The sequence below is a fragment of the Mustela lutreola genome, chromosome 2 (genome assembly GCF_030435805.1).
Source record: "Mustela lutreola isolate mMusLut2 chromosome 2, mMusLut2.pri, whole genome shotgun sequence".
In the NCBI taxonomy this organism is placed as follows: domain Eukaryota; kingdom Metazoa; phylum Chordata; class Mammalia; order Carnivora; family Mustelidae; genus Mustela; species Mustela lutreola.
This window is the reverse complement of record NC_081291.1, coordinates 157,174,905-157,201,826: the sequence shown is the minus strand read 5'-3', so window position 1 is coordinate 157,201,826 and position 26,922 is coordinate 157,174,905. Positions and strand designations below refer to the sequence as shown.

Here is a 26,922-nt window from a genome sequence, read left to right as displayed (position 1 = left end):
TTACTTGTAAGTAGGATTTCTGTATAAAAAGCATATACACATATGAAATTAATATTACTCAGTTGCCTTCTGACGGGCAATTTTTTTTATTCTCAAGTAGTGCATTAGTTGCTCTTTATCACAAATTACTCATGTTGGTTACTCTTCATGTCTTTTAATACTAGTCAAATAGACTAAACATGATTTTCCCTTTTTTTTTTCTTTTAAGATTTTATTTATTTATTAGAGAGCGAACACAAGCAGGGTGGGGAGGAAGGGTCAGAGAGAGAGGGAAAAGCCAGCTCCCCACTAAGCAGGGAGCCTGGCTTGAGGCTCTGTCCCAAGACCCCAAGATTACAACCTGAGCCGAAGGCAGACACTCAACCAACTGAGCCACCCAGGTGCCCCTATTTTCAGTTTTAATACACATTTATTTAATTTTGGTGCATTCACACCTTCTTCTAATGATTTTCCATTTGTGTATCTCTACTGTGAATTACCTTATATATCCGTTGCCTATCTTCTCATTAAAAGGTCTTTCTTAATTATTTCTAGGAATGTGCTATTTATACGTCTTCACAATTAGTCATTAAATGTATTCTATTTGTTTTTCTTGCTGATAATGTAGTATGTTTCATTTTAAATTATATTAACTTTCCATTTTTCTTCAGCACATTAAAAAAGGCACAACAGTGAGACTGTCCTCATTTGTGCTTTTTTTGCCCGTTATGTTGGGAAATAAAAGGATTTGATACTGCAAGCAAATAATTCAAAGCCTGGAAAGCTAAACAATGAGGAGGTGGTGGGGATGCATGAAATCATAGTCCATAAGTTAAGAGGGGAAGTATTTACAGATGTAATGGAATGTTTATAAACATAGAAGACATGACCTGATGGGGTTTATTTCTTCTGGAATTATTTTGTCTGTTTAAGGATACTGTGAACTACTCTGTAAGATATAGATTAGAATATAGCATGGTATCTCAGAATTGTTTAACATACTTTGATGAATTGGGTCAGTTCTATGACCCTCTCCCCACTTAAAAATATTATATATTAATAGTAATATCTTTATATTAATGTCAACTAATCATAATAATTATATATTCAGCAATTTTTAAAGTGCTTATACTATATTTACTCAAGTGTGTTTAATTTAACCTTACCATTACTTAAGCCTTCTAACCTTATTCATATGTTTCTAAACATCTCTTATACAAATAGTTTTTATTTCATTCAGTCAATCAGTTGATGTAAAAGTGTTGGGTCAGGGTGGTATGTGTCTTTGTTGGAGGGTGCTTTACATTTGAGGAACTTCACATTGAGATTTGTCTTTTAATGGGTTAGTGCAAACTGTACTTCAGAATCTACATGGAAAAAAGTGAATTATCCTGATGTTACATGAGAATGTGGCTAAGACTTTGTTTTTAGATTTTTCTAAAATTAGATGAATTTACTTGTCATTTAAATCCTATGAATTCTGTAACATGCTTATTGATAAAATTTAAATCTTTATTTTAGAGCTATATACTTTGCTGCTTACTCAAACTGCAAGGAAAAGCTGAATGGTATATTTGATCCGGATTCTACCCAGGTACACATGATTTCAGCTGCAATGGCAGGTATGAATATAAAATATTAAAAAGCAAAAATTTTTCCAAAACCTAGAGATTTAATGTTGAATTATGATTTTACATTATGTAGTTAAGACATTGTGCTTTTAATTGATTAGCATCTACATATATGATTCTTAATATTTATTAGTATTACAGTAAATTCGATCAGAAGGTATACTTAAAATCTATTTTAAGTTGGCATTTTTGTAATCAGGGGTTTGTGATAGCATACAGGTAGTATAATATTTACATTGTCTTGTGTAGTCCACTGAATAGTTAGTGATCACTTTGACAGTTTAAAGAATCCAACCATAATTACACTATAAATAAGTTATGCAGCTGTAATTTACTCTTCTCTCCTCAATTTCTGTTAGTGCCTTTTCCCTTTTTGCTGCATGTTTTGGCTTCTGTCTGAAATGTGCCGGCAGTTCTTGGTAAAGTATTCATTTTGTCCTGTGCTCAAATGCTGAAATTTTTGTGATGTATTACTGATAACTGAGAGATACTGTAATGTATGTATTTTGAAAAATATGTTTAGCATTCCATATAAATAACACTAGATAATACTTAAATTTAGGCACTGGCTATGTGTACATGCTTGCTATAGAAATGTTTTCCAGGGACTCTTCTATCATTGTTGAGTATATATGATTCTGAATTAACGCAACTAGTTTTGGGCCTCTGTACTGCCTTAAAGATAAACTAGGAGATTGATTTGACCAGTCTGGTTCTGGAATCATTTGTTGCAATGCGTGTTAGACAAAGCCATGACCTTTGGTTCATTATTTGCAGTTTTCTGAGATTCATTGTATATTTAACCATATGTCACATTTCCAAATTATGCTATGACTATAAAGCAGATTTTTACTACTTTCATCAAATTGAGTGTCAGTTATGTGTTTAATAATGAGTGCCTTAAACTGTTAACCATTTTCTGTTTAGAAATAAATTGGATCAATTTGAACCACATACTTTAACGAACTTAAGTGTAAGTTGGAATAAGTAATTTCTGAAAGGGTCAATAGCCATATATCTACTATATACCTCACAAATTATTTTCAAGGTTTTTCATATTTGGTAATTGACTGACTCACCAAAGTTTTAAAGCTGAAAGGTAAAAACTTTAGAGGTCAAGGTGGTAAAATAGTCTTATTTATCCATGATGAGAGATCTTGGGCAAGTTAATGTAATTTATGCAAATTTCCTTTTACCTTATCTTTGGAATGTAGGTTGCTCTACAAAGATTTGGTTTTTGAGAATTAGTTCTTTAGTACCATAGATATCATCTAGTTATAACTAGAATTTTTTTTAATTTACTTTTTATAGCTGTTGAATACAGATACGATTTTTCCTCTTCAAATTTGAGTGGGTATAAGGTAAAAATTAGTGGCTAATTTCAAACTATATAACTGCTGTATTAGGATCTTTAAGAATATATTTCTGGACTACCAGTTTTTTAACCCCAGAAAATTATTAAAGAAATTTTAATTTTTTAATTTTTTTTTTTTTGGTTCATTTTGTTAGACTTGATGTCCAGAAAGTAGATGAGCAGACGTTTTTGGTAGAGGATAGTTAATATATATTCAGTAATGCAAATTTGGGGTTTCAGAATATCTTAATTCCCAGTAGAACATCTTTTTTCATTAGAATATCTCATCAGAGTTTATTACTAATGTGGTAAAGAATTTTGGTGGAATTGTCATTTTGCACTTTTCTCTCAAGTGTGAACAAATATCAACTCATAGTTTGTTTTTATATTGATAATTATTTTCCAACTTGAATTCCTTGAATTTTTGTAAATTGATGGTCTTAACCTTGCTTAGATTATTACACTAAATACTTACTGTGTAATTTGAAAATACCTCTTTCATGTGTTTGCAGTTACATTTTTCTGAGAATCGTGCTTTCAGAGCTTCCTTGCACTATTCATGAGCATTAACACTTAGCTCTGCAGTTGTTATACATAACTACATTGTTGGTGAAACTGAAAGATCCCATGCAAAGTCATTAAGGTAGCCTTTTGCCCCCTTCATTCTTGAAATTATCTAGACCAGATTGCTCTGGTTTTTCTTCAGGATCATTTTTAGAAGTCTTTTAAATATGAATTGGGGGTGCAAAGTGCTTAGAGGCAGTCATGTGAAAAATCATTTTTTAACTGGCTATTTAAAAAAAAATGCTAACCTTGTCACTTTGGTATCAAAAAGTGCACTAAAATAGACTTTAATGATATTGCCTGTAAGATTTTGCCACATCAAACCGCATACACATTAAGGATTTTAGTAACAGACCTTGTACATAATTTTTTTTCCAGGTAGCCCATTGAGTTTGCATTTTATTCATATGAACCCAAGTATTTAGGTAATAAACCTTTTGTTAATAAAAATAAACAGTTTATTTAAAGTGGATCTTTGGTTTGTTGTAGTGTTTCAAGAGAATACTTTAAGAATTATAAACCTAAATTTAGAGGTATAATTGAAAAATTATTTCCAGTTAGAAGGCTATTTAATAAAATTAAGGAATGTTGACTCTGTTTTACCTGCTTTTTTTTCTTCCCTACATGTAACCTTTGTTAGACTGAGAGTATTTGTTTTGTCAAGATGACTTGTATGTTTTTGTTTAAATGAATTTGTATATCCTACTCTATTACTAGACACAAATGTACATGCCAAAAATAGTATGGTTTCTTTTAGTAATTCCTAGTTTTCAGAAATTTTTATCTGTAAAAAACATACCGACTTTTATATGCAACATAGATTTAAATGAAAAGAATTTTTATTTTTATTGGATTATATATTCAAACAGTTATTGATTAATTTTTAAAATACCAATAATATAATTATTTAACTTTTACTGAATATCTAGTGGGTTTTACTTGCTTATAGCATTCACTGTTATTTTTCAAAATACATTTTTCTGTTTGACTTTAAGTTTATTATAAATATTAAACTTTAAAGGTTAAGTTTTTACTCATTAAAGAGAAATTTTTTCTTGCCTATATAAAATATATTTTTTAATATTTTATTTTCCATGGCAGTTTATTCACCCAAATGGGTGGGTGGACAGATGTTTTGTGTGTTTGTATATAAACATTCTTCCTGTTTTTTATTTTGTAGAACACAGAAATAAAATACAAAATAATCCAAAATATTCCATAAAATGGATGTGCAATATTATTGGTCATAGTGCAAAAGGTGTGAAAGGTATAATTGAACCAACATATACTTTAATTTTTAAAAATTTCAGAAAATTACAAAATGTTACTTAGAATATTCTGGTTTTGGGTTTTTTTTTTTTTTTTAAGATTTAAGGAAAAAAAAGACTTGCTAAGAAGCTGTTAAAGTATAGAAAATTGTGATTTCACCTCTGATCATGATAGATAATGATTAGGAAAATGAGATGATGATCCCTTCTAAATATTTTCTTAGATTCCCCATTGACAAGGTTAGCATTTTTTCGTTAGGGCAGAATTCGTGTTTTAGGTAAGTATTTGGACTCTGAAACTGCTGCAGATGGCAGAATTTTCAGTACTCGATGCATTTTTTTTTTTTTTTAATTATGGCCCATTCTGATCTTCCTTTTTGTTTTTTAACTTAAAATTTTCAAAAAAGTTAGATCTCACCGTAAATATTTCTGAAATCCTTCCAATGGGATTCATTTTGTACACATGTTTCTGATGAGGTCACTGCTTGTTGTTATGATACAGAAAAGCCTGTGTCTATTTTAGGCATTTACTGTACATTTCTCCCGAGAAAAGAGTGAGATCGTGTCATCTCATGCTCCCCATCCGCAGGTCACTTCCTGTAGAAATATGGACTAACTTAAACCTCGTGAGTACTGATCTGAGCGTCTCTTGCAGCCTCTAGTTATAAGAAACACACCCTGGGAATTTATAATAGCTGTGGAATTGATAGAAGGCGGGAAATGAACTTTTATTTCCTGAATATATGTGTGTGTTCTGAGTATTTCATAAAACTTTAAAATTCTGATCCCCTTAGAATATTCCTTCTAGAAGGAAGAATGGGGTAACTTTTCAGTCATTGTGTAATAAAAGCCTGGGGTCTTCAGCTTGGCCATAATAGCCTTGACCTCGAAAAAATTTGATGACAATATTTAAGATATACGTAGTTGTAAATGGTATCATACCATCCTACAACTTTTAGGGAAGATAGTAGTTCTCTTTGCTTAACATAACATATTTTTAAAGTCTAATACAGTGCTTTCCATTCTGTTGTCTGTTTATATTTAGCTTTCTACTTTCGTGCAAAAACATTGATCTTAATACCTACCATTACTTTACAATAAATGCAGGGTAAGAATATATGGGATCTAAGCTGTTTTAGTTTTAATTGGGTTTTTGTTTTGTTTTTGTTTTTGTTTTGTAGTTTTAATGTATTTCTCTTATAAGGTTAGGTGTGGGCTTATTAGTTCTGCTTACAGAACTTGATGAAGTAAAAAATCCTGAAAATGCAAATACAGGTATCACTCACTTAATGAAATAGACATTTTCAGCAAGTTTCCTATAAGCAGGATTTCTTTTAATCTGGTGCACATTATCGGATGGAGTCTTAGATGAAGCGAAACTTTAAAAGTTGCATTTTGAAAGTTAAAAAAAAATTTTCTAATAAAACTCTAGCCACACTACTATATGGCCAATACACTACCACTTTGCTTTTACTGACTAGAGCAATGTTAATTCTTAACCTACAAATAGCTCCTTCATATGCCTATAATTCAGCTTTAATGTTTAACAAAATGCTCAGAATATTAATATGAACTAGCATTATCAACATACCACAAACTTGAAATGCAAAAATAAAAAGTAATAGTAAATTTCTAAACTTAAGGGAAACTGTTCCAAATATCTTTGTATATGTCTGTCTTAGAAATAGGAAGATCTTTTTAGTTTTGGCTGTTGGCCAACTTCAGATTGCCTTGCCATATATAATTAAGTTAGTGATTAATTTTTGCTTCTTCCCTCTTGTTTCATTTCTTGAGTTAACAGACTGTATTTTTATAGGATTAATTAGCTTAATAATGTCCAGTTAGTTTATTAGGTAGAGTGTCTGTGGTTGAGAGAATGTAATAGCATAAAATTCTAGGACCAGAGTTTTAACTGTGGGGAAGACCAATCACTAAAATGTAGGTTATGCCTAGATTCTCTCTAATGTAGTGGTTTGCTGGCATTTAGCCTAGTGTCTTTATTAAAACCTAGCTTATTATTGGGAGAGTTGAGCCACAACAACTGTAGTAAGCACAAGTTATTGGTAGTAACAGTTATAGAGGGATAAGATGACAACACTCGGTTGAATTTTAATGTTTCCTGTTCCATAGATTAATTTGTATTTGGAAAGGAATTTTAGTTAAGTGAGAAATACCTGTTGTTTGCGTCCTGTCACTGTTCATTCATATGTATAGAGGATAATTAAAAATTTTATTCATAGATATTTGAAAAATTCATTTCTAGTAATATTTATAAATATTATTGCAGTATTTTGAAGTGTATATGGAGTTTTTCAGACTCTAATTGAGGAATTTTGTGACTTGGGAGAGTATTAAGCTTGTTTAAGTTTATATTTTTAGAAATAGAACTTCTATTTAAAAAGAAAAACTTTAATGCTCATCTTCTCAAATCAAGTATAGTAGATTGAGATTTTTTACCTAGACAGGGCTTTTTGGGTTTGTTTTGTTTTGTTTTGTTTTTAAAGCTTGGTATAAGGATTCCCAGTTTTAGGCTTTAAAAATTTAATGAAAAATTTGTTCTCTTAATTTCCACAGGCTAATTAATAAAAATGATTGTGAATAATGTAGAATATTTTGTTGCCTTGTGCTGCTTTGCAGCCTTTCACTAATAGACCCCCTAATACTGCTTTACGGATATTTAACTAATACAGATATTGAAGTCTGAAAACAGTCATTGAGTTAGAGATATAGCCAGAATACTAATGTCTGGTACACATTTTCTTTAAAATATAATTTGAGTGTATTTAGTTTGAGTTTTTCAGTTAAGAAAATAAAGGTCAAGGAAAGAAAAAAAATTCTTTAGCTTTATTCTCATTTAAGCCAGGACATGCAAGAAAAATTAATTTTATTTTATTTATATTTAAATTTAAATATTTTTATAATAAATAAATTTTATAATAAAAAATATTTAAATTTAAATATTTTCCAAGTAAAATATTTAAACAGATCTAATAATTTCATATTTTTCTTCTCCTTTCCTTTTACCAAGATTTTTATATATTAAAAGAAACTTAAAAATGTTCCTGATAAAATGTCCAACACTTTAAATTTTTATTATTTTAATACTGGCACATACAAAATTGTTGGTCTAGTACTAGTTTTATACATATTTATGTAGTATTAAAAACACTTGAAAGAAACGGAGACTATAGAACTATTAACAAAATAGTGAAAGGAGTTATCAAACCAAATTTTTATTCCATTTATCATTTCATAAATAGATACAATTTAAGCATCCCTTTGTGAGATATCTGGCTACTTCTATGGTGTTAAAACAGTGGCTTAAGGAAATAAAATTTGAGTTAGCTAATTATCTGATATTATAGAGGGGCAAAGAACCTGTGAGAGAGACCAAATTCTGCTTTGTAAACAATTTAGTAAAATGATTTTGCATTTTAGGTATACCCATAGTGACTTTGAAAGCCAAGAAAAGTTTATGATTGGTTCTACACTATATGTTAACTTCGAAAACAAATTATTTTTAAGTGCACCACATCATTTCTCTTCCTGAAATAACTTTACTCATATTTAGTGTGCTGGTTATATTCCACTTTTCTAAAAACAGTATGTTTCACCTGCCTATTATTTGATAGAAAGTGTTAAAATAGTTAAGATCCTTAGACATTTCTGCATGTAAGTTTTCACTGAACTTAAAGGCCAATTGAATAAATACAGTTTGATGTAAGTAGTTCTGTGAAGTTTGTGTAGTGATCTTAAAAGTTCACAAGCAATACATTAAAACCCCATTTTTTATAGATGAAGCAGTTTTCATAAATTCCCGTTACCAAGATTGCATTTCGTGTGCTATTTTCCATAACAGTAGGAAGATAGAAAGTAAAAGATACGCACTAGTCTAGAAACAACTGTTCCAGAGATCTTAATTTGCCAGCTGGAATGAGCCATCTTAGACGACCACCCTTCTGCACTGAGAGTACACAGTACTTAAGTTTTAAAGAAAACCAGAACTACATTCTACTCTAGTTTCCCTCTTCAGTGTCTATAAAAGTGAGAGGAAAGTTCAGTATGTAACTTCTTGAACTTTCCAGTTTTTTATATGGTTAAGTGGATAAGAAATAGATCTGTCCTATTAACCCTAAGAGAAGGCTTACTTCTGTGATACCATTATTTTAACAGTATTAGTAAGAATATGCTCATATAAAGCATTCATAAAGGCAAACAACAATCCTTGCTGTTATATAGCCAACCTAAGATCAAAAATAAATGCTGACCTTTAGGTAGAAACCACTTGGAACATAAGGGATTTGGACCTTACGTAGCTGTGTAGAGTTTGCATGCTAAAAAGCCCTGGAATACACCAAATTTCCATATATTTGTCTGTAGAAATGGGTTTCTAAATTTAGCTTAGAGTGTAGAGGGCACCCTTCTACACTTGGGAGAGGAATTTATATATAATCAGGCTTTGCTCTTAAAAGAATTTTTTAGTTATGGTCAGAATTTGAGAATGTAGATCAGAAATAAACTACAAATATTCATGGTTGTATGTTTATAAAATAAAAGTGTATAGCATACATCAATTAATAGTTAAAACATTTTCTTTAATATAGATTTCTATGATTTTTAAAACCTTAATGTTAATAATGTATTCTTCATTTTTACCAGAGTTCATTTTAAACATGTTTGTTTAGGTTTTACTGCAATCACAGCGACCAACCCCATTTGGCTTATAAAGACTCGGTTACAGCTTGATGCAAGGTATGTTAACTCATTAAAATAAAATTAAAGTTGATTTCAGCTAATTTTTTCCTGTAAATTTATATCTATGAGAATTCAGTGCCATGTGCCTAGCCATGTCTTTCCCCTCTTTTGATGCTGATTTTGTTTTTTGGGGTTTACCGTCAAAAGCAAGTGATAACACTAGTTGGCAATGTGAGACTTTCTAGGGAAGAAAGAATATTGTGTTGTGTTTTTAAATAAAAAAATATATATTAGCCTAGCCCAAGCAGTGATAATTTCACTATGTGAATTATTTTAGTCTCCCAACAGGTAAACAACCCATGATCAACTGGTCTAGATTAAATCTTGCAGGATCATTGCTCAAATTTGGTAAATTTTATATACAGAGAGGCGTGGCAGGGATTTAGCTCTCATATATCCATAGAATTCGTCTGTTATCAATGACCGTTCTGTGGTAGCAGAGTTCATTGATTTGATGAATGTCTGTTGAGCAGATACACTGCTTGGTTCTAGAGATACACCAAGAAACCGTGGGGACCAACTTTAAATGGAAGAGTCAAGGAATTTTGTTTTTGAGCCCATTTTAGGCAGAAGCAGTGGTCGTTGCAAACCTCATAGGTCTTAAGATTGGGGCCTGGCGTGTTTGGGAACTGAGCAAAGGCCACAAGCCGTACAGCTTAGAGTCTAGCCATCTCTATTCCTGTTAGCCTGGAGAATGAAGAATGGGGATTTTAGAGAGATGATTCTATTACTGTATAATAATAATAATTTGGAAACCTTTAGCCTTTTGATATGGACTAGACTTGTAACAAATTTTCACTGTTATATTTTAGGGCTTGGGAAGTAGTCTATGTATGTCGTAGACTAAATAAAACTTATCTAAGAAGTCATTAATAATGATGCCTGTTGGAGCGCCTGGGTGGCTCAGTGGGTTGAAGCTTCTCTGCCTTGGGCTCCGGTCATGATCCCAGGGTCCTGGGATCAACCCCTGCGTCGGGCTTTCTGCTTGGCGGGGAGCCTGCTTCCTCCTGTCTCTCCGCCTCTCTGTCTACTTGTGATCTCTATCTATCAAATAAATGGATGAAATCTTTAAAAAAAAAAAATAGTAATGATGATGCCTGTTTAAATACCTGTTTCCTACATTCTGTCATTTTGAACTATATGCTATTTGGAGACTGGAAACATCTCTAATCGTTGTTTCATCCAGAATAATTAAAATCAAATCTTAAGTGTCTTGAAGCAAAACTCAAAGTTTACTTCCTAAAGCCAAAGACCTGAAAGGTAGTGGTAGTTAAAACAACCCAAAAGTTAGAGAAATGTGAAGATACCAGTCCATACTATACTACCAGGGGTATGCTTCGGTATGTTGTAGGGTGGATCTGTGGGGGGTCCTGAGAAAAGTATCTCTATTATTTTTTCACTTAAAGTTGTAACACAAGCAAACACAAGTTCTTAGGCTTGGGGAGTGATAGGGAATGGGATAGAGTTGAGGTAATAGTTAAAGGTTGGTTTAAGGGTGCTAATGTATAACCATCAAATCAAGAATAGGGCTGATGTGTTTACATATTACTCATTAGGACTTGTAGGATTTTAACTTTTTGTGAGGAAGTCTCTGGTAGAAACTGATTAGAGTTGGTTTCATGGATCATTCAAAGAAAGTTTTTAGTCAGTGTCATTAATTGAGGACAGTTACTAGTTCAAGACAATAATTAGGTCGTAAAACTGGAGGAATTTGTAGGTTATCATAGGTGTCTTAATTGTGTTTTTGTTATGTCAGAAATAGGTTGTATATAATTTATAAATAGATAAATTTTCTATTTCTTTCCCTGTAGGTAGCATTTAAACTCATTTCTTATAGATAAGGTTCTGTTGGGAGAATCATAATGTAAGGTACTATTTTTACAAACTCAAAAGTATATACTTATATAAGAGTGGGTACACTGCCCATAAATATTTTATAACTGTAGGGGTCTGCATTCACCTTTCACCATGATACCGACATGAAAGATAGGACTGTTGCCTTCGAAGGATTATAGGAAATTTGATTTACATTCACGCAGTCATTTTTGGGAAAGAACTGAGTGGGTTTGGAAGAATTCTGCAGATGCACAAGTATCGCATTAATTATATTCCCTGCTTTGTGATGTACTATCATCATTGGTGTCTCAGTCACTCTTTCATGTTACTAAGTGCAGAAGAAATCTTGTCAACTTAGAACTGGATTTAATGACATAATGTGAGAGTTTGTTTTTATCTTGAGCTGCAGTCACAATGTATTTGGACTATTTTATTTTTTATCCCTATAGTATAAACTTAATGAGTACATGAAACTGAAGATTTAATGTAATGTATTTTGCATTAGTAAAATAAACTTCTTCCATGGTATCCATCTAATGTGACAAACTTGGGATAAAAGAATAAAGTCTAAAACGAATGTCTTAATATTCTTAATGAATGTCTTAACTTGGGATAAAAGAATAAAGTCTAAAATGAATGTCTTAATGTGACAAACTTGGGATAAAAGAATAAAGTCTAAAATGAATGTCTTGGGCGCCTGGGTGGCTCAGTGGGTTAAGCTGCTGCCTTCGGCTCAGGTCATGATCTCAGGGTCCTGGGATCGAGTCCCGCATCGGGCTCTCTGCTCAGCGGGGAGCCTGCTTCCTCCTCTCTCTCTGCCTGCCTCTCTGTCTACTGTGATCTCTCTCTGTCAAATAAATAAATAAAATCTTTAAAAAAAAAAAAATAAATAAAATAAAAATAAAAAAAATAAAATGAATGTCTTAATATTCACTTCTCCATGAGTTAGAGGATCATCCTCTATTTAGAGTGACAAATTTCTACTGCATTTTATTGACTTTATTTAAAAACCTGTACTACTTTGTAAACAAGATTCTTCCTTTTTGCTTTTCAGGAACCGTGGAGAAAAGCGAATGGGTGCTTTTGAATGTATTCGTAAAGTGTATCAGACAGATGGACTTAGAGGATTTTATAGGGGCATGTCTGCTTCATATGCTGGCATATCAGAGACGGTTATCCATTTTGTTATTTATGAAAGTATTAAGCAAAAACTACTAGAATATAAGATTGCTTCTACAATGGAAAATGATGAAGAGTCTGTGAAAGAAGCGTCCGATTTTGTGGGAATGATGCTGGCTGCTGCCACCTCAAAAACTTGTGCCACAACTATAGCATATCCACATGGTAAGAGGAATGGAGTTTCTATGAGTAAAACTCGGTTAATTTACAAGTATTTTCCCATGTCAGCCAATGACCCATTTATTAGAACATTTATAATTTTATTGAAATCAGTAAAACAAAACACAGTTCTTAGGAGTTCATAATGGAATTAAATCTGTATAAGTAACTGGTTTAATAGGTCAGTATATATTACAGTATCATGATGGAGATTTAGCATGCACTCTGGACCGTCGCATTTTAGCCCTGAGTCAGTCAGATTCCAGCCAGGTAGTGATTGAGCAAGTTTAAGAAAAAAAAAAAAAAAAGTGTGGCTATAGATGGTATACTAGATACTTTATATACATTATTGCTAATCTACAAAAAATTCCTGCAAAGTACTTACCTTCTCCATTTAAGTCTAAGTATGCTAGAATATAACCAGAGTTTGTCTTCATTTTCAAATGGGAAATGAAATGTTAAGATTAAGTTGCCGAAGGTCACAGAGCAGAGCTTACTCAGGTCACATAGTTTACTCAGTGGAGAAGCCCAAATTTGAAATGGGAATCTATAATCCAAAACACCAGCCTATTTTACATTATTTCATTTTGGTAAATAAATATATATGAATGATTTATTTCTGTCATTATATCTTATACTGTTAGCCTCTTTGATTGATAGATAATAAAATCACTTAAAAATTTGTCTGTAGGATGCTGAGATTTTTTTGTAACTTGTTTTAAGTGTAGACTTTGATTTTGTTGTATTTGGGGTTTGTTTTGCCCCTTTTTTTTTAAGACTTAATTTGTCAGAGAACAAGCAGAGGGAGAAGCAGGCTTCGCATTGAGCAGGGAGCCCTGGTGCAGGGCTCAATCCCAGGACCCCGGGGTCACAGCCTCAGCTGAAGGCAGGCTTTTAACTGACTGACTAAACCTCAGGGATTTTAGGATTTTTTTTTTTTCTTTCAAGTAATCTCTACACCCAGCATGGGACTTGAGATCAAGAATTGGATGCTACACTGACTGATCCATCCAAGCACCCCTACTTTGGGCTTTTAATCTAAATGCTTCACTTTTGTTACACCGATTAACATTCACATTCATCCTTATAAGTCTAAGGCTCTGTGATTAAAGCTGTATCAAGACAAAAGAAACAGGGCTAGGAGGAAATAAGTATTTGCTCTAAAATGTAATTTTATGAGTAAAACTAACTCTAACCAAGTTGGACTGTGAACTTAGCTCCACTTCTTGAGGGAAGTTGCTAACTTCTCTCTTTAGGAGAAGTCAAAAGAGGACAGTTATCAGCAGCATTGTTTAGGTTCTGGCTACTATAGGATACCTAGGATCGTGGCCTGCTAAGGGTAAGAGACAGTTTTGGAGTTGTAAGCATCCTGTCCCCTCAAGTAAGATTATGTCCTTACATGAAGGGGTAATTAATAAACAATATTTTGGGTGGAATATATAAATGGTATGAATTTTTAAGATAAGATACAAGAAATTTCAAATAGTAACATTTACAGTGAAAATAGTTCTAGGCCCATCAGGAGTAGTATGTTGGAAAAACAGACTCCAGTAGAGAGCTCTGAAATCTTGTCCCAGCCTCTACCCCCAGATGACTAAAACCTCTCAACAGTCCAATTTTCTCACCTTTCAAAACTAAGAAATAATGGACTAACCATAATCTTTTATATCTCTTAGAGCTCTAAAATTTTAGAATTTTGCGTAGTTGCTTCCCAGATGGGGCCTTTTAGCTAACAGCTGGTGTTTTGAACAATTTTAGGCTCATGCACATGAAATTTCATGTTTGTTTCATGTGGACCATTGTAAATATAGATTATTAATTCTGTTTTCTCATTGTGGGGTTCCCCTAAGAGTTTTTGTGTTTATTTCTCACACTATCTTTGTGTGTTCATTTTTTCTACCACCTGCATTCCTTTTTCTGTTTCTTTACCTTTTCCTTATACATATATTGTCCCTTTTAGCTATATCTAGTATACAACTGACACTTTCGTTTTATTCTTTAACCATTCAGGAACCTGTTAAATTTTTAACTAGTATTTATTATTAGTGATTTTAACCAGCTGTCTTAGAAGTTGGGTGTTACTGTAATAAGACCAGTTTCAATAAGTTACACATTAAAAATCACTCCCATATTTATTCTGAGCTTACACTTGAAGAGTGGTAAATGGGATGTACTCAGCATTAGGAGGGTATAAAGATAACACGAATAGGGGCACCTAAGTGGCTCAGTGGGTTAAAGCCTCTGCCTTTGGCTCAGATCATGATCCCAGGGTCTTAGGATCGAGCCCCACATCAGGCTCTCTGCTCAGTAGGAAGCCTGCTTCCCCTCCCCCACCCGCCTGCCTCTTGGCCCACTTGTGATCATCTGTCAAATAAATAAACAAATAATCTTTAAAAAAAAAAAAAAAAAGATATCACAAATGTTTTAAAATGACTTTTTTTTTTCCCTCCTAAACAGAAGTTGTAAGAACAAGACTACGTGAAGAGGGAACAAAATATAGATCTTTTTTTCAGACACTATCTTTGGTTGTTCAAGAAGAAGGTTATGGGTCTCTTTACCGTGGTCTAACAACTCATCTGGTGAGACAGATTCCAAACACAGCCATTATGATGGCCACCTATGAATTGGTGGTCTACCTTCTCAATGGATAGCAACTTTAAGCTGCTATACTATGAAGAGGGAAGACCAAAAGATTCCAGTGGACCATGCAGTATCGAAGCCAGCATGGTGGACAGAAGTAAAACGTTTGGGAACATGTAACTATGCCTAAATGGAAGTTTGGTTGTAGGAATTAAAGTAATCATAAACACATTACTTGGTCTTTTTCAGTAATACGAATAAAAAAAAAACCTAGGCTGCCTCTAAGAAAAAAGCCTTTAGAAGCACTCCTTTCTCCAAATTGCCATTTTCTCTACCATGTCCACAGGACATAGTTGCATTTTGTTGATTCATGGCAGAGTACAGTGTGTATTCCATGAGCACTTTTCCAGTCTTCTAAACAAAGCCATCCCTAATTGTATAAATATTACAACTATCCAAAGATAGTATTGACAGTCATAAATGTCTTACCTCTGGCTTCTGTGTAATTCATGTAAAATTGTAAAATAACAAGAATAAGTGAGATTCTTAGTATTATTTTTCCATTTCCTTGAGAGGATCTGGAATATTTTAAAATTAATTATTTGGCATTAATAGTCACTAGTTTTGACAACTAATGAAATAATGTCAAAAGATCTTTCATATCTTTAGCTTTAAAATGTTTTGGTTTCCACTGTAACAGGTGCTTAATGTTGAACATGATGTGGACACTTAAATTGTTCATTAATGTATCAAGCCCAGTGTAATAGTTTGGGACAGAAGAAACCAGTGAAATGTTGATTCTTGGCCCTTTGAGTAACTTGAGCACATCTTCATATCTTCTCTAACTTTACAGTACATGAATGAATGTGGCTGTCTTGTTAGTGACTTAGTAGTTACGAACTTGAATTATCATCTGTCATACCTAGCTTTTTCTTAAAGTAGAAAAAATTCACCGCTTTTGAATCTTTCTTTGTTTGCCTTCCCATTAGGAATTTGAACCATTGAATTATTTCCAGAAGATCAATATAGATCGCATTTATTTTGTAGAGAAAATGGTAATTTTCAGCTTTGCCCTATTAGGTTTCTTTTTTTAAGGTGACATTATAAATACCTGGGGCAGTATAAACATAGAAGAGGGACCCTCTGCTGTCTGATTGAGCAGGTAGTGATTCTAATTGACCAGAGTTGTGTGAATGAACAAACTGCTTTGACAAGAAATTTATGTTATCCTGATTTCTTGAATGGTAAATCATAGAAAGACTCAAGTTAATTCAGATTACGTTTCCTAACAGGATATAGCTTTTACATTTTGCTGTTGAGTTCAGCTGTACCTTTTAGTACCTAAATGTATATATGTATGGCCCTTCTGAAGATGTTTGCTGTAAATCTGTTAAGAGACTTTTGCTTATGGATGTTGCTATACTGGTGTATAAAACATCTACAATTAAACTCCAGTGTGGTACTCATTTCAGTATAGATGAACTGTACATTTTGTGCAATGGCTTTATTTTAAGAATGACTTTGTGAATGCACTTTGTGGCCTTTTTTTGGAGAAGGGTGAGAGTAGAGTATTCCATGTTAAGATTTTTTTTTTTTTAAACATTGGTCATGTATTAGGCAGAAACCATGTTCAAAACATTTTTCTGGGTTTTAGATACGGTGTTTGGAGATCTTTAATAATATAAATGTTTTATGTACTCTATGTACACTCTAATGCCCCTAACACAGAAAATTGTAGCATGTCCTTGCAAGCTTTCTCTGCTATCACCAGTGAAACACAGTGCCCTCTTAAATTCCTTCACCTTCTTAACTCCTTATAATCAACATAACTGGATGTTTTTGAGGTGCTTTGATTGGAATTAAAAAATATTCCAATCTCTTTGGAGACCAAAGGCAAATTCCGTTTCATTACCTTTGGGATTATTCGTACCTTTATGGTGAATTTTAGCTTTGACATTTATTGTGAGAAACATGCCAAAAAAAATTGAAAAATCTAGGGATTTCTAACTTAAATCTGTAGAGAAAGTCTCATAGTGTTTGCCTTTTCAGGTGCCACTTAACACTGCCTAATACAGTGCCATTTGCCTTGCAAAGATTTGTAAACATTAGTTGTGTTGAATGTAAAACAGATTCTCCCTAATGGTATTGATCTCAGTACACCACAAGTGATTAAGAATGATATGAAAACCAGCAGCTATGGAACATCTTATTATTTAGTGCTAGCACATTCATAATAAGTGTCCTTCAAGGATGAACATGTATTCTTTTCTTGTTTGTATTTAGCAAGTAAAACTTATGTTGACCTTTGTGTATTATATTCAGATTTTAAAAGTGAGTATTCTCTGTGTACTGAAAGAAAAGATCTTAGAGTCTTAGATTTTGTTTCTTTGTGCAACAACTGGAAAGAAGCTATGAATCTTATTTTAGGTTTTTTTTTTTTCCCCAAAGCACAATCTGCCATGGTTTACTTTATGTGACAGATAATTTAAAAAAGAAAAATATATATAAAAGTTGTATATAAAGTTTGTCTCTGAAACATTTCTTTGGAGATTTTTTTTTTTAATTGATGCAAATGTTTAAAAAGAAAAACACATACTTAAAGCATTGAATTTTTTTTAAAGCTGTGTTTTGTTATCTATTTTCTATCAGATGACTTTTTATTTCTAGTATAGAGACTTGGCAGCACTCTTCAGATTTGTCTGTACTTTTATTACAGAATTTTATCAGGAAATTGAATTGAACTTACTCAAGTTAAAGCAGTAGATATTGTAAGAGTATGCTCATAGAGCATTAGATAGAACTTTGGCACTGGTGGCTCATAGACAGTTTACTAAATTTCAAAGTCCAGATCTGAGTACTACCAACCCTGTGACTGTGGGGTGGAATATAGTGCTTTTGAATCCAGGAGGGGGAAAGAAAAAGAAAAAGAAAGAAAAAACAAAACTATCACCAAAGCTTTGTCTTAATTTTCATTATGTATGTAATTTTGTGGACCCAGCATTACTAGTTGGAGGTCACTAGTAATTTATTTGTAATTTTGAAACCAGGATAGAATATGGTTAGATTATTTGATCCAGCCTTGTCTCCTAAAACCTAATGCCCATTGTGGAATAGCATGACTGTATTAGGACCAGGGTGTTAAAAATAACGAGTGTTTATTCTTTTACTGGAGTATAAACATGTTGGCATTTTTAGATTTAAGTCACTAAAAATACTGATCTGAACTTAAAGGATTTAAGTGCTAGAAATCAGTCTATCCTTTACTCTTCCAATATTGTTCATGCCTGTCTTTCATTGTTTACATGTTCTTCTGCCCAGACTATTAGTACTGTAGGGACCCCTTTTGGGCTGATAAATAAAATAGTTGAGCCTTTCTGTCTACTGATCATGACTTAAACATTCCTAAGAAAAAATGTATTTCTGAATGATACAAATTAGAAGGAATTTTAATTACATGAGAATGTTTCATACAATGTGCTAACTTTCTGCCCACTCAGTTCTCTTCTCCATCATGCACTTATAATTCTTGTTAATCTCTACACTGCTTTTTATGCTACTCCTTTTAGAAACTGAAAGTTCTAGTTTCACTCAGTTTTTTTTTGTTAATAAACACTTGAATGTGTACCCCTCATATGTGAACAGTTAAATTATGATCTGTTAGTCATAGCTAAGTAATCAACTTCAAAAGAGTTGATATCTTTTGACCATTTATGTGAGGTTTGCTATTCTCGCATTTTGTGTACTTGGCTGTAAATTATGTGCATTTATTCTATTTATGTTAACTAGCTGAATTTTATTTGAATTGTTAAAATTAAAAAATTAAAATATCCTTATGAAAATATGGGGGTTTTTTCCTATAATGTATTCTAAAATTTTGGTTTGGGGAGAATGTAATCACACTTTTTAGGATGAAGTGAAGAACAAAAGTGTATTGCCATTTTCAAGTTTAAGCGTTGGACTCCAATCTGCTAGACATAGTGATTTCTCTATAGGAAACAAAAGGTCAAATTATCTGATTCCCTCGTAAGTCAGTAAGATTCTTCTGTTCTGCCATATATTCCACAGGTTTATTGATAATTTAGGTACCATACTTTTCATATATCAAAACATCCTATTTGAAAAGAATATCTGAAAAATTTGAGCCTAATGAGGTTATTTGATACCTCCTTAGATTGAGATGATTTTTTTACATTTTATCTTACATCGTTAGTTTTGTGGTGTTCAACGATTCATTATTTGCATATAACACCCAGTGCTCATCGCAACATGTGTCCTCCTCAATACCCATCACCCACTTACCCTTCCTCCCACCCCCCCGGTTGTAATGATATTTTAACATCATGACTTTGTGTTAGTTTTGGTTTTCACCTTTCTGAAAGCTAAGAATATTAAAAGTTCAAGCTTGTTAAAATGGCCAAATGAGTCTTCATATAATAGGTTGAAACAATCGACAGATAAAAGTGTTCTATAGTACTTACCCATTTTACATTTCTGTTTCGTTGGAAGTTTTCACAAGTTGTAGCTACCATGAAACATCACCTAGTTTTGTAGGTGAGGAAACCAGGATAGGATTGTCATGTCCCTTCTCTCAAACAAAACTGAAAGCTTTTGGACTACTTTCCACTGAAGTAGTGGGTGAAGTGAGGATATTGGCAAAATAATGGTTGAAGTTGGTATGCCAAGCATATTTTACTGCTTAGTGTCCCAAGTTTAAATTTGTGTGTGTGTGTGTGTGTTACTGACTATTAGGATCCATGGTAGAGGAGGAAATTTGTGAGTGTATGATTTCCTAAGGTTCAAGTATGAAGTCCACACAACTAATAAACTCAGACAAGAAAGTAAAGTGTAGTTAAGTGATTTCCTTTATTCTCCTAATTTTTTTTTCCACATTGCACAAATTAGCTGGCTACCTTAATATATATGGAATCAGTTCAGTAATTTAAATTCATAGAGTGCTATGTTTATACAGTGATTTCATGTGGTTTTCCAGCAACCTATAGATTGGGTGAATGGGCAAGTGATATTTAGAGGGATATTAGTCATAGTGGGGTTTTTTTTACTTGGTGTTCTGAATCTTAATCCTGTGTTTATTTACTATACTAGATTATTCAACAGCCTTTGGGATGAACACTAGAATGAGTAACAAAACAAAAGACAATTTAGATGAAAGATATATGGGGATTGGCTCAGGATGAAACATGCTGGGGGATAATAAGAAATAGAGCTAGGTACATGAATTGGAGTAGTGAACTATTACTGAAGCTGGTCTATATAGAGCCTTAGGTTACTTCTGAGGCCACAAGGGAAACACCGGATTCCCCACCACCATCAAACATCTTTGTAACAACAAAGCAAGTCAAACCTAAACATTAGATTAAGTCATTAGATTAAGTGTGTCTTAGGTGAGCTGTTCTCAATTATGCTACCTTTGAGCCTCAGCAGTGTCATACGTTCTCTGGAAGTGTTATGGTGATTGATTCTTTTAGAAAGATCTGGAAAGGTTGGCTGGAGAAAACAGTATTTAAACCAAGCTTTGAAACAAACCTAACAGGCTGATTTGGGGAGGAGCATTCCTTGTTGAAACAAAGATCAAGGTGTTCTAGTAGCCCATCAGATAAATAACCCATTTTCTTCTATTCTCTCCTGGGATTTGATAGAAAAACTTCTGAGGGGTGCCTGTGTGACTTAATTGAGCCTCAGACTTTCGGTTTTGGCTTGGGTCATGATCTCAGGGTAATGGGATCAGTCCCCCAATCAGGCTCCATGATGGGTGTGGAACCTGCTTGGGATTCTCTCCCTTTTCCTCTCCCTCTTCACCTGCCCCTCCCTGTGCTCATGCCTATGTGTGCTCTCTCAAATAAAAGTGTCTCGAGATTTTTCAAACTAGTGGTAGACCTAGGATTCTAAACCTAGTCTCATTAAAAGTAGCTCAGCACATCCAGCTCAACAAAATGGAGTGTTAGAGTCCTGTTTTGTGTCCCAGTCCCTCATACTTTCCAAAGCCCCTCAATTCTTAAGTCTTCTAAATAGCCAAGGATAAAAGGCCCACTTTTGCTATTTCTGAATCTTACCTTTAAAGATTATCCAGTAAGATTGATACCCGTTGATTGAACTTATTCAGATGTTTTAGTGGTGTAGGTTACTTGATGTGAATTTTCCTAAGTCACATATAGTCTTTTTCATTGTCCCTGACCCCCATAAGAGCAGCTGGACATCAGCAGGAAAAGTGAGCCATTACCTCACCATACTCAAAACAATACGGGTCTAAAGATTAAAATTGCAAACCTTCTGGAAAAAAAAAATACGTTTGCAAACTTGGAGTAGGCAGGGATTAGAGTCCACAGGAGGCACCAACCATTAAGAAAAAGCCCTCAAAATTAAAAACATCATTAAAATAAAAGTGCAGCCACAGTCTGCAAGAAAATATTTAAAATATATCTGACAGGATATGTCATAAAATATACACACAAACAGGTAATGACCTAAACACTTTTTAAAATAAGCATATGTAAAGTTGCTTAACATGATTAGTAATACTAATTAGAACCACAAATAAAGTAATGCAGCATAGCCAATACAATGAGAAGCAGACATAATACCAAGGATGTAGAAACAATTGGAACTGCCTACATTGCTGTTTAGAATGTGAAATGGTATAGCTACCTTGGAAAGATGAAGTTTTTAAGAAAAAAGTTTAAAATTATTTCTATGCTATAACCCAGAATTACTGCTGGTAGGGAAGGGGGAGGTGGGAATTGCCAAGAGAAATGAAAATCTCCAAAATTTTCATAGCTCTTTTATTTCTAAGGGTGGATATCAAGAGAAAGTTTATTGTAAATCATGCAGTGAAATACTACATTATAAAACAAAAAGCAAAGTAGGAATTACAGATACGTGCAATAATGTAAATGAGTATTAAAGACATGTTAGGTGAAAGAAGCCAGGCACAGAGTAGTATACACTGTACTCCATTTATATAATGGTCAAGAACAGGAAAACCTAGCCAGCTTGATAGAAGTCAAATTAGTGTACCTGGAGTTGGAGAGGAGTTGACTAGCAACGGGGCCTAGTGAAAGTTTCTGGAGTAGCAGAAAAGTCCTACATGCTGATCTGGGTACGGTTAAACGTGTGTACACAATGTGAAGATACATTATCTGTATATTTAAGATTTGTTCACTTCAAGCCTTTTCTTTTTTAATCTAATGCAAAGTAAAAAAAGTTTGAATGCTACATAATGAAACCCATGAAGGCTTGAGGTACTGGAATTCTCAAAGTACAGTTCATAAAATAGTCATGCTTAATATGTTTTGAGAAATAAAATGGAGAACTTTATCTGATTTTGCTATCAAGCAGGCAGGACCTCTGAACTACTCATCTCCATGACAACTAGAACTCAGAACTAGCTCACAAAAAGTAGAAGGGTTCCCCAAGAACTTTTCCCTTTCCCTCCCCCACACCAAGCCCCAAACTAAGCAATTAGAACTAAATCTGGATTAATCAGGATGGGGACTGGTGCTGGGGCTTACATGTCCAGGAGCAATTGCATCTGGGGCCCAGGCCTGAAGAACAGGGGCATCAGTAGACTGAGGTGCTCCCAGGATGGGTGGGGGGTACTCCTTGGATACCAGTAGAAGCAGAGTCAAGTCTGGTGGGGGGAAACTCTTCAAGTTGGGCCTACAGACTCAGCATTGCTTAATTTCCAAACATAAGAGCTGGCAGGCCCTGAGTGATCACAGAAACGTGGAAAAAACAGATTGACACCATCAAGGACTTAAGAGAGAAAATGCAGAGTAGCTAGTAGTTACAATTACAAAGATGAGCCTACAGTATTAAGAATAAACAGACTTTAATAGTTAACCATAAAAATGAAAACTATAGAGCAGTAGCCGCAGGTTTGGAAACAACAGCAAGAGCAAAGATAGAAGATCCCTCTGGTTCCAGAAAATCTGAAAAAGATGATGGCTTATCAGGCCCTTGAAGCCTCTCAAGCAAAGCAGGCACTTTTGGACAAGGAGCAGAACAAAGGAAAAGAGCTCAGTTTTAAGGGACCGAAATGGTTCTTACATTATTCCCAGCGGCAGCAACATGACATGTTGCGCCTCAGATGACTAGAAGGGAAACCTTGTGGCTTGGAAGTGCCAGATAAATATTCCTTGGGCTCTGCTGTATGCATCCAAAGGATGAATGGGGTGAGTTCACTGGTGCAGAGGACTACTGCCAGGCTTCGCCCGAAGATTTTCAGTGATGTCTTTTTCAGAGTAACCCCCCAGACCATTAAAAACACTACATAGAGTGGAAACTTACATGACCCGAGGACTTCCAAATCTGAAGTCTGCCCAGAAACTCATCTTGAAACATGGGCAAGACAAGGTGAAGAATAAAACCATCCCTTTGACAGACAACACAGTGATTGACGAGCACCTGGGGAAGTAGGGTGTTACTTGCTTGGAAGATCTCATTTATGAAATTGTCTTTCCAGGGAAGAACTTCCAGATCTCTGCATTCTTACATCCTTTCCATCTCTCAGTGGCCTATCCTGCTACCAAGAATAGTGGGCTTCCTCAAGGAGGTGGGCTTACCTGGCTCTCGAGGGGACACATCAATCAGCTCATTTGTCAGCTGAATTAAATGCAGAATATCTGAAAGCATAGCGCACTGGTGGCATGTGTTTTATCTCTTGGAATTTTTACCAGTGTCTTCAAAGAAGATTATTTAATGTTATATCTTTGGAAACTAGAGGGAGGGTCAAGGACAAGATGATGATGCTCCTGGCAGGCACTTGTCATCACAGCCCAGTTCCAAGGGAAAGTTCCAGTGTGTTTCCACCTCCGAGGTCAGCAGAGGACTCCTGGCATGGAAGAGGGAGTCCTGCTATGTCCCATCTTCTATCGTGGAGTTTAATGTTGATGAACGAATACCCAAGCATGAACACAAGACTGCAGTAGACCAAGCTCAGGGGCATACTTGAGACTGGGGGATCTTGGGGCCTTGTTTTGGAAGGAACTGGAAATACAGTTACAAAGAACAGTGCTCAGTTGTCAGAAAAAAGAGAACTATAGGCCCTGAAATCAAGAACTCAGTGGGTGAATAAAAACAGACTAGATGTAACTAAAGTGATTTAAACTTGAACCCTATCTATAAATTATCTAGAGGACAGGAAAGGTAAAGAGAAGGGCTATGAAAGATCAGTTAGGAAATAATGGAGGATGGAATCAGAAGTCTAATGTACTTCATTATATTTAGTAAATGAGGCAACATTTTAGAAGGTAATTGGACAATTCCCAGGATTGATAAACCTGAATCCATAGCTCCACAGATCACAATGTATCCTGATTTGGATTAAGACATGCCTATAAACATAGTGATATGAAGAACATCAAAGCAAAGTGAAGATTTTGATTTCTGCTACCTGCAATGGGTTAGGTTTTGGGGCCAGTGCTTCTAATGAGTGCAATTAAAATGCTCAGTAAAGTATTCTAAAAATCTTACCATCTGAGAGAGAACATAATGAGGAATGAGCAAGCCAAACTCCAAGATATGATAAGAGCCTAGAAAGTCAAGAGGGCACGCCAAGCCACCTCGGACCCAGAAGCAAATGAGGCAGAAGTGAGTGACCAGGTCCCATTTAAGTTGAGGAGTCTGATAGACCCTTCCCATTAAGTTGGGGCCCCAGTAGTAAATTTGGATTCTTTCTTCCATCAGCCTGGGAGTGGACAAAGTTTCCTTGGTGCTGAGCAGAAGACACAAGTATTACACAGAAGCCCAACCCCGAGACCCAGTACTGACCCCAAGTAGAATTAAAGCCCAACTTAGCATTGCTAGAGTGAGGATGGGGCGTCAAGATCAAGAATTAAAGTGGTTCCAGACACATGGGATCTCAATGCATGGTAGAAACAAAGACCATTCTTTTCTGGGAAAAGCAGTCCTTGTCTATGATTATGGTGCGAACACATCAATAATTTCCAGGACTGTGAGCAGCACACGGTCGATAAGCACACAAGGAAGCCGCACCACTAGTGACAACCCTTAAAAGCAAAAGCAGCCCACTCTCAAAGTGAAAAGCGACTCTGGAGTTCCCAAATATAAATTAAAGTGCAAATGAGTACAGTTTTAAAAATATAAGACATGCTTGAAAATAGGAGAGTAGGACACTAAAAAATGGTTGAGCAGATTTGAAAACCAAATATAACTCCTAGAACTGAGAACTAAAGTTTAAAGCACAGTTGGACAAAGCTGGGAAGCGTGGTTTCGCAGCAAGTTGGAGCACGTGCTGTCCAGAGGAAGAAGAAGGTATGAGAAGACGGTGAGATGCAGACAGGACGCCCCAGTACTGGGCGGCTGCTGAAGAACTGATCGCTTAGATCGACAATCCCAAGCAGAATACATAAAAAGGAGCTCCTCTCCACACACAGTATCATGAAACTAGATAACCAAAGGCAGAGAAGATTTGAGGATAAAAATATCCAGACTTTTACCTCTGACACGACGAACCTTCAAAGCAATGACAGTCAGTGTGACAACTGACTTAACAGGCAGAACAGAAGAGAGGGGGACAATTCCTTCCGATGTGCTGCCAAGCTAGTTTTTCAACCAATAAAAATCCTTCAGGCCTGAGGAAGGAATACAGAAATTTCAGAAAAATTTAAAACAGGGAGTGTGCTCTCAGCAGGTCATCAAAGGAAATCCTCCAAGGTGTACATCAGGCAGGAGGAATTTGTGGTGTCAGGCCTGAGATGCAAGAAAAATGCTAAACCAAGAAGCAGAAAGTTGGTCAGGCAAATGGAAAAGGTAGTTCGCCATATAAAAGAGTAATGATAGGGGCGCCTGGGTGGCTCAGTGGGTTAAAGCCTCTGCCTTCAGCTCAGGTCATGATCTCAGGGTCCTGGGATCAAGCCCCGCATCGGGCTCTCTGCTCAGCGGGAAGCCTGCTTCCCCTCTCCCTCTGCCTGCCTCTACCTACTTGTGATTGATCTCAGGGTCCTGGGATCAAGCCCCGCATCGGGCTCTCTGCTCAGTGGGAAGCCTGCTTCCCCTCTCCCTCTGCCTGCCTCTACCTACTTGTGATTGATCTCTCTCTCTCTCTCTCTCTGTCAAATAAATAAAATCTTTAAAAAAAGAAAAAAAGTAATGATAATGGGATTTTAAAAAACAAAACATGACAAAAAATATAGCACATTATAATTTTATGAAAGGAGAAAAGGAGATGAATGGAGTCGAAGTGTTCTATAAACTTATTCATGTAGAAGATGGAGATTTTGACTCATCTTATTTAAGATTTTTTGTTTACTTATTTGAAATAGAGCAAGAAAGTGAGAGAGAGCAGGAGCAGGGGGAGGGAGAGCGGCAGGCAGAGCCGGAGGGAGAACCAGGCTCCCTGCTGAGCAAGGAGCCCACCTAGGGCTCAATCTCAGGACCCTGGGATCATAACCTGAGCCGAAGGCCAACGCTTAACTGACTGAGCCACCCAGATGGCCTGATTTTGATTCATTTTAAATGTTAAGTGTGTGTTGTAAAATGAAGGACAACCAATGAAAGAATAGAAATAGTACCACTTCCATACTAGAAGAAGAGGAAAACGTGGAATTATTCTTTTTCAAAAATCAGTTTAAAAGGAGTA

At 34.9% G+C, this 26,922-nt stretch overlaps 1 protein-coding gene and 1 pseudogene across 2 annotated transcripts in view; both read left to right on the top strand.

The window, feature by feature from the left end:
- Positions 1-19,144, top strand: part of SLC25A36 (solute carrier family 25 member 36) — a 36,014-nt gene extending 16,870 nt beyond the window's left edge. For both annotated transcript variants that reach the window (XM_059163935.1, XM_059163934.1), the window contains 4 exons: positions 1,501-1,601; positions 9,482-9,548; positions 12,442-12,731; positions 15,183-19,144. In XM_059163935.1, the coding sequence (XP_059019918.1) occupies positions 1,501-1,601; positions 9,482-9,548; positions 12,442-12,731; positions 15,183-15,376 (652 nt within the window). In that variant the 3' untranslated portion in view covers positions 15,377-19,144. The remainder of the gene's footprint in view (positions 1-1,500; positions 1,602-9,481; positions 9,549-12,441; positions 12,732-15,182) is intronic.
- A 3,263-nt stretch (positions 19,145-22,407) lies between these two features.
- Positions 22,408-23,933, top strand: LOC131825615 (large ribosomal subunit protein uL30-like; annotated as a pseudogene).
- The last annotated feature ends 2,989 nt before the right edge of the window (positions 23,934-26,922 follow it).